The following is a 13,145-nucleotide window of genomic DNA, read 5'->3' as shown; positions in this document are numbered from 1 at the left end:
CCTTTCCTACCGGAAGGGGGAAAACCAGTTTAAAAATTAGCCTGTCTATGTTGTCAAGTTTATTTTGTAATAAATTCATCATATTCAACTTCATCAATAATTCAAAATATACTTGTTTAAAACAGAAAGCACAGAAAAAATGAGAGCATATCAGAGCCTTCAAAAGGAAAAGGACATTTCTAACTAGAAAAGCATCTAAGTGGTCTGTGTTCTGTGATATTCTGGTTTGTTTTGGGTTTGGTATTTTCATTTGGTTTTTGTTGGGCTTGTTTTGGGTTTTTTTTTAAGCTAGGATTGTAAATAAAAGAGACAATTCACTTGGTGATTAGTTATGAATCAGTGCAGAGGTCTTGACAGTTGCATTGAGTGCACCACACTTCTGCCTTTGGAGTTCAGTAGCAGGGGTAGCCTGGCTGTCAAGTCATCACCTTCTCACCAGCTTGTAAGTTTGCTTCAGCCCTCCTTTCTTTATCAAGTTATGTAAGTCTAAGCTTGGGGCTTAGGATAACTGAAGATGCTTCACAAAAGGGAAAAACGATTACTTGCAAAACAAACCCATTTTTGGGGCACTGAATAGCAGTGTTTTCTTAAAATAGAGATCGAAAGCTTATTTCTGCATTTCAATAATTTAAAAGTCTCTATTACCTCTGATAACTGTAAAGACAAAGAAAATATCTTTAGAAGTAGTTTTAAGCAACAAAATTCAAAAACAAAGCAACATTTACCAGAGTTAAAAGTCTAAGGAAAAAATATTAAAATTTCAAGTTGTACCTGATGATGCTGAATATTCTTTATATTACAAGAAAACTCATGGTACAGTTGGAATTTATCGATATCTTTTTCATTTCCATTTTTGGATGACACTTTTGCCAACGTTGACTGGATAGAAATATACCTTTTCTGGCATCTGAATAGAAGAAAATCAGATATTTATAAGGTATTTTTGCATGAAAGTTGTAACAAGTCATTACTGCAGAGATCAAATAAAAACGGAGTTTGGAGTCTGCTCAATTACAAGTGATGTTAACTCTAATTACCTGCAGAACTGGATGACATAACTTCATGCTGAGGTGGCATAATGTGTACTGACTATAATACACCAAGAGGAGACATTCAAGCAGAAAAAGCTGATCACAGCCCTCCTCCTCAAGGGAATGGAAACTCAAAAGCCACCACCTGCATTTCAGTTATGGGTTCAACTTCACACAGCAAATTTTGGGAAGTTGCAAAAGAAAAAAAAAAAGAGGCAGTCAATCCTGAATGCTCCTTGTGATTATCATACAACACACTTCAGATTAACAGGATTCATCTGTAAAGCACTGAGAATTCAACTAGGAAATTTCCAGTTGTCAAAATAATGAAAGTGACAGTCAGGTACTGACAGCACATCCTTTACAAAACAATCCCCTTCATTGAAATTATTACATTGCTAATTCAAAGCAACTCTGCATGTTCCTAAGGTGGTTCATGCTCTTTGATAGCTCTCTTCTCTGCCCCAGATGGCACACAGCAGACAAAATAAAACAACAAGTGACTATTGTCCTGTCACACCAACTCCCCAGAGATGACAACACTGAAATCGGGCAATGTAAGAAAACTTAAATTTAGCTAACACAATTAAAGGATCAGTAAGTCCTGCTTTAAAAACATTTTAGTTTTAGTTTACATCTGCTTTTAAGTCAGATTTGTTTGCCTTATTGGCTATCAATGCCAAAATCAACCATCACTGCACGCTAGTTACACTGACTGGTCTCAAGTCAGCTATTGGAGCAAGAGCTTAAGCAGATTGACTTCTGAAGAATTATAGCTTGAAGAAAGGGCAAGGAGGGAAAACTTCCCTATGGGTCACTGACTGCAAGGGAGATCTGCTGTACAGAGGGCAGAGCACAGAGTTTTTCATTCTTTGGGAGTTAGAGCATCATGCCATGCTCACTGCAGATCTCCACTGCACTGACAGCCAGGCAGGCAGAAGGGCTAATGAACATACACAGGAATGGCCCTAAATCCATCTCACAGGAACAGCATTTTCACATTATTAAGGAAAAGCCCTGTATCTGCCACTAGGAGACTGCATTTTATCATGTAAGCAAGAAAGTTTAGAAAGTAAGAAGGAAACTTACAATTTCCTGATAAAATCCAGTGTATCTTTATCTTTAGCAAAGATGTCTGCTAAAATATGCTGCACTCCAGCCTCTACTTCCTGGATATTTGCAAGCCCTTAGAAGAAAAATAATTATAGAATATGCAGTCACTATAATATATAGTTAATAATTACAGAAAAAACTAATTAAACTATTTTATACAACTACACAAGCACTTGAAAACTATATGCAAGCTGAAACGAAACTGATTAATGTTATCTGAGTGATTTGCAAAGGCTTCAAAGAATCCTAATTCATTAAAATTTTATCAGCTAAAGCTTCCTTTCCAAAACATCTGAAACTATACTTTTAATGAGCCTGAAAAGACCAATGCATTATAAGTCAAAATTATATTAAAATTAGAGAAAAATAATTTTTCACTTCTACACTAACAGATCTTGACATTTGTGATGTAAAAATAGTGAAACAGCAAAACTTTTGAAAAATTAAATATAATTCTTGAGGTTTTAATAAAATGAGCAACTGCAGCAGAAGTCCACATATTTTGAAAACTACTGGTACGAAAACTGCCTAAAATTCTTTTCTTTTTTTCTGTGGAATAGTTTTATATTTCCATTGTATTGTAGCAGGAGTTTGCACAACAACACTTTTGAGGTCAGGGTACCATCAACCTCTCCTATGAAACACTGAAGTTATAGAAGTTTATATAGTCATATCTTCAAAGACATGAAGTTATAAATGTCTTCATATCTCTGGAGAGATAACAGAATCACTCAAGTAATTTCCAACACTAAGAATCCATTCTTTCCTTCAAATGGCCAGAAGAGGAAGAACATAATTCTCCTTAGCAAAGGGATTGAATTAGACCAGAAGCAGAGATAATGAAATAAAACAGCCATCTTGTATTTTAATTCAATATATCTAGTTCTGCTTCTAGCAAGAGTCAGTAATGAATGCTTCAGAGCAAAGAGCAAGAAATCTAGAGCTGGCAGATGCAGCATTAACTGTCTTTTGCAACACATGCTGCTGTTCACTCTGCTGTCTAATGGACAGTTTTATTTTAACAGGTTGCACAGCTCTACCTATTCATCAAACCCAGAACTCTGCTTCTGATTAGGCTATAAAGTTACGCACTATTTAAAAAAAAAAAAATTCTATCTTGCCCCTCTTTAAGACAAGAAAGCTAAACTTACCTGTCAGAAAGAAAAAAAAATTAAAAAGTGAGTGTAGGAACATATTATTAAATGCCTAAATCTATAAGTTGTAAATTTTGGATCCTTACATCTATGAGTTACTATTTCTTATGACAGAAGTGATGTCACAACACAAAGCTAAGGGAATCTGAAGACATGCATCATACTGAACACAGACTGAGACACTCAAGTAGATTATTCGAATGAGATAGCATAGGCCCAAACAAATCAGAAGTTGAGAAATAATCAGAAAGTTCCCATTCAACAAGCACCACTCACACAGCACTTTACTGTGTCCACCAGCACATGCTTGTGTAATACGAGAAATTGTTGACCATGTATACAGCTAAAAAGAACAAAGTTTTCTGGTGAGCCTGCTTCTTCAACTTTTAAATGTCAGGCCTTGAAACATGAACTGTTTTTATTTCAGTTTATTTTTAGCATAAGTTGAAAAACACTGAGAATTTAGCAGAAGCAAATAATTATAAGATTTGATGGAAACTTTTCTCTACTGCAAATGGCTCATTCCTTTTTTTTAAAAAAACACTCTGATCTCAAGTTGTATGTAAGCTGTCAAAGTGGCTCAGGTGATAAAAGTGACCCAATTCACAGATGTATATAACTTCTGATGTCTTTCAAAGGCAGACCATTACATAAACCTAAGCAGCATTATTTTTAGCACAGAATTGAAAATAGGTGTACCAGTTTTCAAAAACTAATGTTTACAGTGCAGCAAACAGCACTTCCTTTTGAATATACTCTAAATAATTTATCTGAACTTTCACAGTGAAAATTTTCTTTTGGCTCTTTAGACTGCACCAGAATAGTCAGATCTATGGCTGCAATACACTGCTGTATGAAGTAATGAGACATGCTGAAATGTAGTAATTTAATAACCAGAATATTTGGTAACTCATCTTCATTGCAAAATTAGAAGAATTTTATAAGTAATGTTTAAACAAACTGAAGTGGGAAAGGTACAAGTCAGCCTTACTTAAGGAGGCTGAGTACCTTTATGCTGGAATTCAAAAAGTATGTGTTGGGGCAGGGAAGAATAGAAGTACACCTCTATTTTAACATCATACAGAAGGCTGCAGCAGTCTTCACATTTTATTGTCAGAGATTGCCCCCTACAGATCCACCCATAACTGCATTCACAAAGACACACAATTCTGCAGTCTATATGTGACAATCATGCTGTGTTAAATGTTCTTGCTCAAATTTCAGAAATTACATCTTTTCCAATCCCTACTGTCATTCAGACACAAAAACTCTCCTGCTCACTCCTAATCCCCTAGGCCAATTTTTATTAAGATATGCTTTGCTGAATGTCATTTCCTTCAGTATAGAGTATGAGCATAAGCCTCTTGTACAATCAGCACTGAATCTTCAGGAAACAATTCAAGTAGAACAATGGAAAGGTCTCAGGTGCATGGTGTGGTTCTCTCTCTCTCTCACCAGTAAATAGACGTGTCAACTATAAGGTCTCCAGAATTGTCATTTCTATACCATAATTATTACTATTTACAATATAAAGAGAGAGGAAAGGCTGAAGAGTCAAAAAATGTTTTAACACGTTACCAGATGTTGCTAAAAGCACTGTTGAATTTAAAGTAGTTGCCAAACTTCCAGCAACATCAGAACAATTAAAGTAATTTCCCTTTTAAAATATTTTCAGACATTTAGAACATTACTGCTCAAAGAAGCAGGGCACTTACCTTTGGTATTGGGTCTAATGTAAGAAAAGAGATTGAGTTCCATAGGATTCTGCAGGAGGGAGAGAGCAGCAGGTTCTAATCCCAACTGCTTGGCTCTCTGAGCCTTGGTGCCTTTACTCCCAGTTTTAAAAGGTGAACACTTAAAACAAGAAGAAAAAAACAAAGCCAGTTATTAAAAAGCAGGGAAGTATTTCAATCATGCTGTGCACTTGACATTATGCACTATTTATGCAAGATTACATTTAAACTAAGTTTGATCTGAAAAAGACTAGAGTACTGACCACATGGTCTAATTCTTCCAAAGTTCTGCAATTTAGCAATCCTTTTAAAAGGCAACTGGATAACTTTCCTTCCTTCTTCAACTTCTGTATCATCGTATGTGTCTTTTTTGCAACAGTACTAAAATGCAAGAGATTAATGTTACTAGTTACATTTCACAGTGAATTAAAATGTCTATTGATTATTACTTTGCCTCTTACACTGCTGAAACTCTGAGACCTCTGAAACTTTTCTCATGTTCATCTTCAACAAACCAAGCTGATGATCCAAATGTTTCTAACCATTTCTCTCTCTTCAGTTAGTTCAAAACTGTATCAAAATATCCCGTGGTAGCTTCAAGAAAAGTCATCAAGTAACACTGATAGCCATTACTGCTTCACACATTTCTGTAGTATTACTGGCCTGGAAGCCAAATGAAAAGGTCCTAGAATAAATCCACACTGATGAGCTCCTACAGATGCAATTCATATCAAGATAGTTCTTCAGCATCAAGTACAGGCTACCAGATTTAAACTCCTGTGTCTTCAATAAGATACACGGGAGCAACTGCAAGCAGCAGAGGTACATTGTTACTATTTAATTACTTGTTCAGACAAGAACCCTCTCAGGCCACCTTCCCTCCTTGGAATGGACCCTTTGGAAGGGGTTAGCAGGGAGTACAAGGAGGACAACACCAAGTTGACAGAGCAGCTGACCAGACTGTTCCCTTGCCATCTCAAGAACACAGGGCCACTCAAACGCAAGATGAAATGAAAACAGCCTCATCCATTGCCACAACAAGCTTTGCTGATCATTTCTTTCCTGCAGGGATCTGGGATAGTTTAACCTCATCTCCTGGTACACTCCAACCTAAGAAGGGCTCTTCAGTAGAAGTTTCCCTGATCCGAGCAGGGAGCCAAGGCGCTCTTAGTGATTCTTTTTCTAAGAGTGGAGCATTCATCTCATCATGCTACATATTTCCAGTAACTAATTAACTATTAACTACTCTTTTAGTACAAGTTTTTCTGTGCAGTTTTAATAAACAGCAAAGAAATTAGGATGTTAGTTTCCTTTAGCAATTAATAACTCTAGATTTCTTGTTACTTAAAGAAAAAAAAACCCCAAACAAAACCAAACCTCCCAAAAAACTCAGCAAAACCCCATACGGGTATCACGCATAATTAATTTAAACTTTTTTCTTTATTAGTTCCTTTATAGCTGTATGTGTATAGGGAGGTAAGACAAGGGACACAGGAGCAGCAGCCAGTTGTTACTTGCCTTCTCCCCAGATCCCCCCTGGTGTGTTGGCTCACTTACCGCAGCTCCTCCAAGGCGTGCTGCACTTCCCGCAAGGCGTCGGCCTCCAGGTTATTGATGAGCTCCTTCCGGTACCGGGCAATGAAGGGAATCGTGTTCTCTTCTTGAAAGAGACGGATTAAGTTTGCACATACCCACGGCTCAACGTCAGTTATTTCTGACAAGGCCTGTCAAAGGAGAGAAAAAACTCAAACACAACAACCAAACACATTTAAGAGAGATGGTAGATTCCTTCAAACAGCCTCTCAATTCAACATTCAAAACCACCCCCAGAACATTACACTGCCCAGCAGAGAGTACTGTCCTCCCCAAGACAGGATGTCAGGCTTCTCATACATCCAGCCACTACACCCAGTATTTCAGCAAGACATGCAGCAACCAGTGTTTCCAAAAACTGGTAACCACAGTAAAAATGCAGGAAGCACTTCCTCTTCGGAAAAAAAAAGAAAAAAAAGACAAGGAAGAAAAAACCAAAATTATAAAACAAAACAGAAAGACCACAAACTGCACACAGCAACTCAAAACTTGATTTTTTTTTTTTTAAGCCAACACTGACATACCTCGTGGTTCAGCTAAACAAACAAAACCCACAAAACCAGAGCTGATCCAAATCCCAGGAAACTAGTGATATTACTAAGTTTCAAGACCAAACAAGCCTTGCAAAGTTAAACTTGATTTTGTACAAATTGAGCTTTCTGAAGGTATAGTGTATCAATATGGAATCACTGTCACCCTATACAAGCAGCTTATCTTAGTACCATTTTAACCATCATGACTTGTTTTCACTTCACTTTAGTAGTTACCATAGATGCTGATACAAAAGCCTTTCCAAAGCTTCATTCTGAAGCCTAAAATTATAACAACACCTGCACAATCATATTCACTCCTTTCAGAGCACACATAAGGATCAAATTCTCCATATGTATCTCCAGGAATACGTGAGAAAACCCACAAAATTTGATAGCTTTCTTAAGCAGACTGTACTAAGGATGATGAGTACAATATGTCCAATCAATTCCCATTCCATTCATATTAAAATCTTCCATGATCACACCCAGGCTTCCAGCAAAAGAGCTACACTAAAACTGCCGCCACCTGAATGGCTTCAAAGTTAAAATCCTACAAAAACAAAGATGATATCTCCCTTGTTGTCACTGTTGTGTGAGGAATGCAAATCTCCTTCCTGATGGAACCATAAACTGATAAACACTCTCAAATGAGCCTCTGCAAATAAATAATCCACACTGACTAAATATTAAGTTGTAAAATTGCACACAAACATCCCAAATGTGCCAGCATCCCTTCCTGTAGGAATTTCAGTTGAGTACATCCACAAAAACCCCCATGTGCTCATACAGGAGAGCCACGCAAACTGTTACAGGCAAGCTTCGTCCTAAGGACACCCAAAGTCACAGATATTAGAATGATGTAAAAGTTGGAAGTTTTAACAGTTACTAACCAAGATCTATATTTATACACATTTTATGACTACCGAACCAAGGTTAAATGACTACTTAACTTCAGAGAACTGAAATTGTATATTAAGATTCTAAGCACTAATTACACAGGAAATAGTTTCATTGGTACCTTAGAAAAGGAAAATATCTCATACCTGCACAATATCCCAGTTCATTTCAAATTCTTCCTTTATTTTGTTGCCACCCAGATTTTTAACTGGCTTTCCTTCAGGACATGAATTCAACTTAATCTTTTTAGAGACTTGTTCATCAAATGCAAACTCCTCCTCGCGTTTCTCTTGTTTCACTACAGAAACACTCGTTGAGGGTTTTTCATCACTCACTAAACTGTTCTGGTTTTTCCCTTGGAATGAATTTATTTCCATTTTCTTAGGCACTTCTGGCATTCGACTTAAACTCTTTGGTTTAGTGCCTCCGTTTTCTTCCTCAGGTTTTAGAAGATGCATTTTATTATCTTCTACAGGTGCAATAGGCAAGGATACATCCTGTCAAAAAGACAAGAAAACCATATTAAGCACTGACTGTTACAAAGTGGTTTAACATTTCATTTAAACTCTAAAAAGACTTGCTACCAGACATTTTCCCAAGTAATGTCTCCAGTCGCAAAATGCCAAGCCAGAAATCAAGTAACTTGAAATGTATCTTGCATGGAAAAAACAATAGAAACACACAGAACAGACCTCTGATTTAGATAAAAAAAAAATTATCCTGCAAAGAATTTAATAGGACCTTCCTTCAGAAGACACTGATCTACAATCTTTGCCTCCGTTCACGTCAACAAAAAAGGAAACAGAGGGCAGAGAAGCACTTCTGAGGTGTTAGGTTCCCATTATGGGAACTGAGATCTGGCCTGCCAGGATAGTTTAACAAGCTACACCTTCTTTACTGACTTCCCCCAGGGATCATCTTCAGAAGTCAGAAGGACTGGCTTCTGTCATGATGTGATCTCAGATGTTAATAGTTGACAGAAGTATCTAATTTTCAATATAACTGCCTTTTATATTAATAATGAAACTGCAATCCTTACTGGGTTGAACAGCCATGCAAGAAAATGTAAGCACAGGCTGCCTGTTTTTGTGGTACCCAGACAGTGAAAAGGTAGAAGACATCAAAGGTGCAATACCAAAACCAGAGATATTACAGAAGGAGGAGATGCATTTATTTAGTTACATTGTTGAAAGATCTCCAGGGAAAGCCACATCCTATTATCATTGGACAGCATTTTCAAGCAGGACCCTTAGATCATGGACACTTAATGCGAAACAAAGCCACATATTAAAAATGTGGAATTCAAATCCAACATACTGAACATTCACAAGAACAGTGGAATTGTATCAGATGAGACTCAGGCAACCAACTGAACCAGAGTCAGAAAAACCACTGATGTTACTTCCCAAGAGCAGTAATTAAATGTCTCTCGCTTATAGATACTCACCATTTCCTCTTTTATTACTACCTTCTTGACCATCTTCCTGGCCACAGTTGACCGTGGAGCAGCAGCTTTTTTAGTTTTTGCCTCAGTTTTCTTTGGCAAACGAGGTCTCCTGGCAATTTTGCTTTTTGGCTCCCATTCCTCCTCTTCCTCCTCTGATTCAGAGGTCCTGAAAAACAAATGAATCAATAATATTGCTTATGAGAAGAATAAAAAAATACATGAGCAAGCTAGTCTGAGTAGTTTTTGGCAGGAAAGAAAGTGAACAGGAAAAAATTAATAGAAAGGTAGAGAGACTCAACAGATACAGGTCTTTCACACTACTGCAGAGCCAACGGCTTAAACAATCTATCAAGTTTTATGATGCATACACACATCATACACAGGATTTTGTTTGGACAACTGGCAATTCACTGCTCATGCTTCTTCATTGTAAGCACGAAGAAGCCTAAGTAATTTGCATTTTATAATTGAAGTTTTATGCATGAAAACTTTTTAATCAGCTTCTCAGAAATGGAATGTTGCTCTTACGCAATTGCTCATGCTTAGCATAAATACTTAAAAAATCCTAAGAAAAAAAGATCTTACGAATTAAGAAATGAAGGTAGTTCTTCTGATGTAGGGGCTTTGGGTTCAGATTTCACCCTCCTTGGTAGAGACGACATCTGAAACACAGGAAACATGAGAGAAACACAACATTTGGTTGAAGATGTATTCTCTTCAACTCACCATCAAATGTGCCCTAATAATGTCTTCACAATCACAAAAGTTTCCTCTAGAGCAAGTTTAGTTTTCTCAGTATCCAAGAATTTAGGCCACAGCAGCACACATTCAACAATCTTTCCAAATGAGCAAACAAATTAGCACTATAACCTCTCTAACTACTTTTCACAGGGGAAAATTTTGGCTTGCATGTAAAGCTGGCAAAAAGGGTATTGGTTCCCAAACATTTTTGGGTGTCACACATAATATGCCAGTCTTCCCTCCATCCATTTAAAAAGTGTAGCAAATCAAATTAAAATCTAGTAAAGTGAGCTCACGTGTGATTTTGATGGGACACGACAAGGCAACTGTCCACTTTCCGCTAGATTTTTACATTTCAAGACTATCTGTTGCTTGTTGCACAATGAAAGCTATTATTTTGAATGAGCTGCTCACCGAAATATAGAAAGTGCACAAAACAACTACCAAAAGTAAAAAGGGGAGGCACATGCTTTCTTCTGACCCAAGATTCATACCTACAATAGCTATATATCAGTTAAACAATTACAGAATTTTTGTGGTTGGGCCCATGAATGTCAATAATCTTATTTAGCAGTCTCAGTTTAAAAATGTTAGGTATGCACAAAATTGTATCTGCCAGAAAATCAAAATTTTTAAAAAATTAAAATATTTTTTTAATAAATAAAAATAAATAAACGAACAACCCAACAACACACCCTTGTAATTTATTTCAATTACTACAAAATTCAGAACCATATTTTACCTATATCTGGTACAATTTCATTGTTCTTCATATTTTCATTCCCTGACCTTTCATCCAGCCTTACCACTGCAACGGGAACCTTAAAGTCCCATGTTTGCACTATACAAACCAGATAAGCATTTTCCAAAGTGCCATTTAACTCAAGGGCAAAATGCCCTTTAATCCAACTTCATCCTGGCCTCTGTTCAAGCACTAGAACACACTCATTGTTGATGACTTTCAGCAAGTTTTCCTTGTAAAGCAGCACAAATATTTAGGTGACAATTTTCAGCATTGCAGTGGAAGGAGCAGTATTGAGGCTCACATCAAAAAGCATCACTGGCTCACTTTCAAAGCACCTTCTTGGAGCTACAATCATGGTCAGTAACAGGGCAGCATTTTCATGCTGTTCCATTATGTGACTGGCTGGAACACACATCTACCACAGAAAAACACAAATCTCCAAAGAACACAACAAATATTACTCACCTTATCAGCTTCCCAGGTGCCAGGTGCTTCACTGTCAGTTCTGAGATACCCCCAAACTCATCCAGTCACTGCTTCTCTGTGTTCCTTTGCTCTTTACACCTAACAGTCATTATCACAGTTCTGAATTAATTACTTATTTATTCACATTACTTCAGAGGCATGAAAAGAATGTTTCCATTTCTATATCATACTTCAACGTGTGAATGGGAGATACAAAAAAATATTGAACACCAAGATTTCAAAAGTTAGGTAACATCCAAGCCAGATGGATCCCTGATCCACTCTTGAAGGCACTGGGACACTTCATGCTTCTTTTCAGCTAATCCAACAAGGTGAGTATTCTAGGAAAGTGATCAGTTTTTAAACACTCTAACCAGCTTCTTCATGGGTAGCCATTAAATCACTGCAACAAAGAAGGAAAAGACCAATGCATGTGGTCTCTCCTGAGGTCAGCAGTGTCCCTACTGAGTAACACCACTCTAAACATCCCTGCCAGTTTGGAACACTCAGCACATACCATGAAAGAAGCCCAGGTAAAAGGAAAACCTCATCTGGAAGGTCATTTTTTATACTAATGTTTCCCCCTCACCTCAAGTGGCCAAGGGTCTCAAAATATCTCAACGTTTGTGTCATTACATTAAGTAAGATTATGGCAAGAGTAATGCTCGCTTTATAAAGTTAATTGCACTTCATGACATCCAATACTGGTGGTCTATCTAACTCTCCATATCTGCAGAAGAATAGGAGATGAGCTCAGTAATACTCCATGAACAGCCAAGTTGTGGTCAGAAGCCAAAAGAGAGTTCTACAGCTGAAAATAAGTCAATAGCAAAAAACCATATGTATGATAAATATCAAGCATAGGGTAGCACAAAGGAAAAAAAAAATCATATTTCCACTGCAAGGTGGGGCCAAATTATAACCACCTCCCCTTCTCATAGTGAATGTACTTCATATTTGTAGAAAAGAATCTTATAGCTACTACATATATAGTTTTTGTTTACAAAAAATAATTTTAAAATTAGAATCCACAAAAGTACTTCTCGTTTAATTTCAAATTGCCAGACAGCTGTCTGCTAAATTTTCCTCCTGATCTGCCTTTCCTGTGGTGTGCAAACACCCACATTCAATGACTAAGAAAAACAGCCCTTCTGTGATTCACTGCAGAGGGGGAAGCAGGGAAGAGGATGAAAAAGAAACAAGTCTAAATGCCACTGATGATGAGAGATAACTAATACAGAAAACAAGTTTAGAGACAGTCTCTGAAGTGAGGCAGGAAGACTCAAGAAAAAGGCAAAGTACATACTGTAAAGCTCCACATGAGTGCCCTACAACACTGACTGCAATACGAGGCACTCAGTAAGCCACTGCCAGCTCCATACTTGGCTTCTGTGGGGATACAGTCCCCACATCTCCTGCCTTGAGTGTTGAGCGAACCAAGAACAGCTTTGCTCACCCTCCCACAGCATGCTGGGATCAATTTTTTTAATTTTTTCCAGGTAAAAATTAAAGAAATTCACAGAGCTGTTATGCTGTCCAGTGAAGAAGAGCTGAAACTATTTAAATCATTGCTGTTGTAGATAAACACATCTGCTACGTCCACTCTCCAAATAGTTTGGAATCAGTTTTGCTGCTAGTTATTTTGTTCTCACCACCACCACTTGTATCCTCTGCGTCCAATCCAGAGCTCCAC

The 13,145-nt window shown here is 37.4% G+C and overlaps 1 protein-coding gene across 3 annotated transcripts in view; it reads right to left on the bottom strand.

Annotated features, from left to right (window-relative positions):
* Nucleotides 1-13,145, bottom strand: part of SRBD1 (S1 RNA binding domain 1) — a 123,987-nt gene that overhangs the window by 108,445 nt on the left and 2,397 nt on the right. For all 3 annotated transcript variants that reach the window (XM_083857835.1, XM_083857837.1, XM_083857836.1), the window contains 9 exons: nucleotides 11,453-11,551; nucleotides 10,087-10,163; nucleotides 9,502-9,667; nucleotides 8,201-8,551; nucleotides 6,589-6,755; nucleotides 5,295-5,412; nucleotides 5,014-5,152; nucleotides 2,121-2,217; nucleotides 772-907 (listed from right to left, as the gene is read on the bottom strand). In XM_083857835.1, coding sequence (XP_083713961.1) covers nucleotides 772-907; nucleotides 2,121-2,217; nucleotides 5,014-5,152; nucleotides 5,295-5,412; nucleotides 6,589-6,755; nucleotides 8,201-8,551; nucleotides 9,502-9,667; nucleotides 10,087-10,163 — 1,251 coding nt within the window. In that variant the 5' untranslated portion in view covers nucleotides 11,453-11,551. The remainder of the gene's footprint in view (nucleotides 1-771; nucleotides 908-2,120; nucleotides 2,218-5,013; nucleotides 5,153-5,294; nucleotides 5,413-6,588; nucleotides 6,756-8,200; nucleotides 8,552-9,501; nucleotides 9,668-10,086; nucleotides 10,164-11,452; nucleotides 11,552-13,145) is intronic.

This window comes from Zosterops lateralis, assembly GCF_965231275.1.
Source record: "Zosterops lateralis genome assembly, chromosome: 3".
In the NCBI taxonomy this organism is placed as follows: Eukaryota; Metazoa; Chordata; class Aves; order Passeriformes; family Zosteropidae; genus Zosterops; species Zosterops lateralis.
The sequence above is the reverse complement of the archived record's forward strand: the minus strand, read 5'-3'. Positions and strand labels throughout refer to the sequence as shown.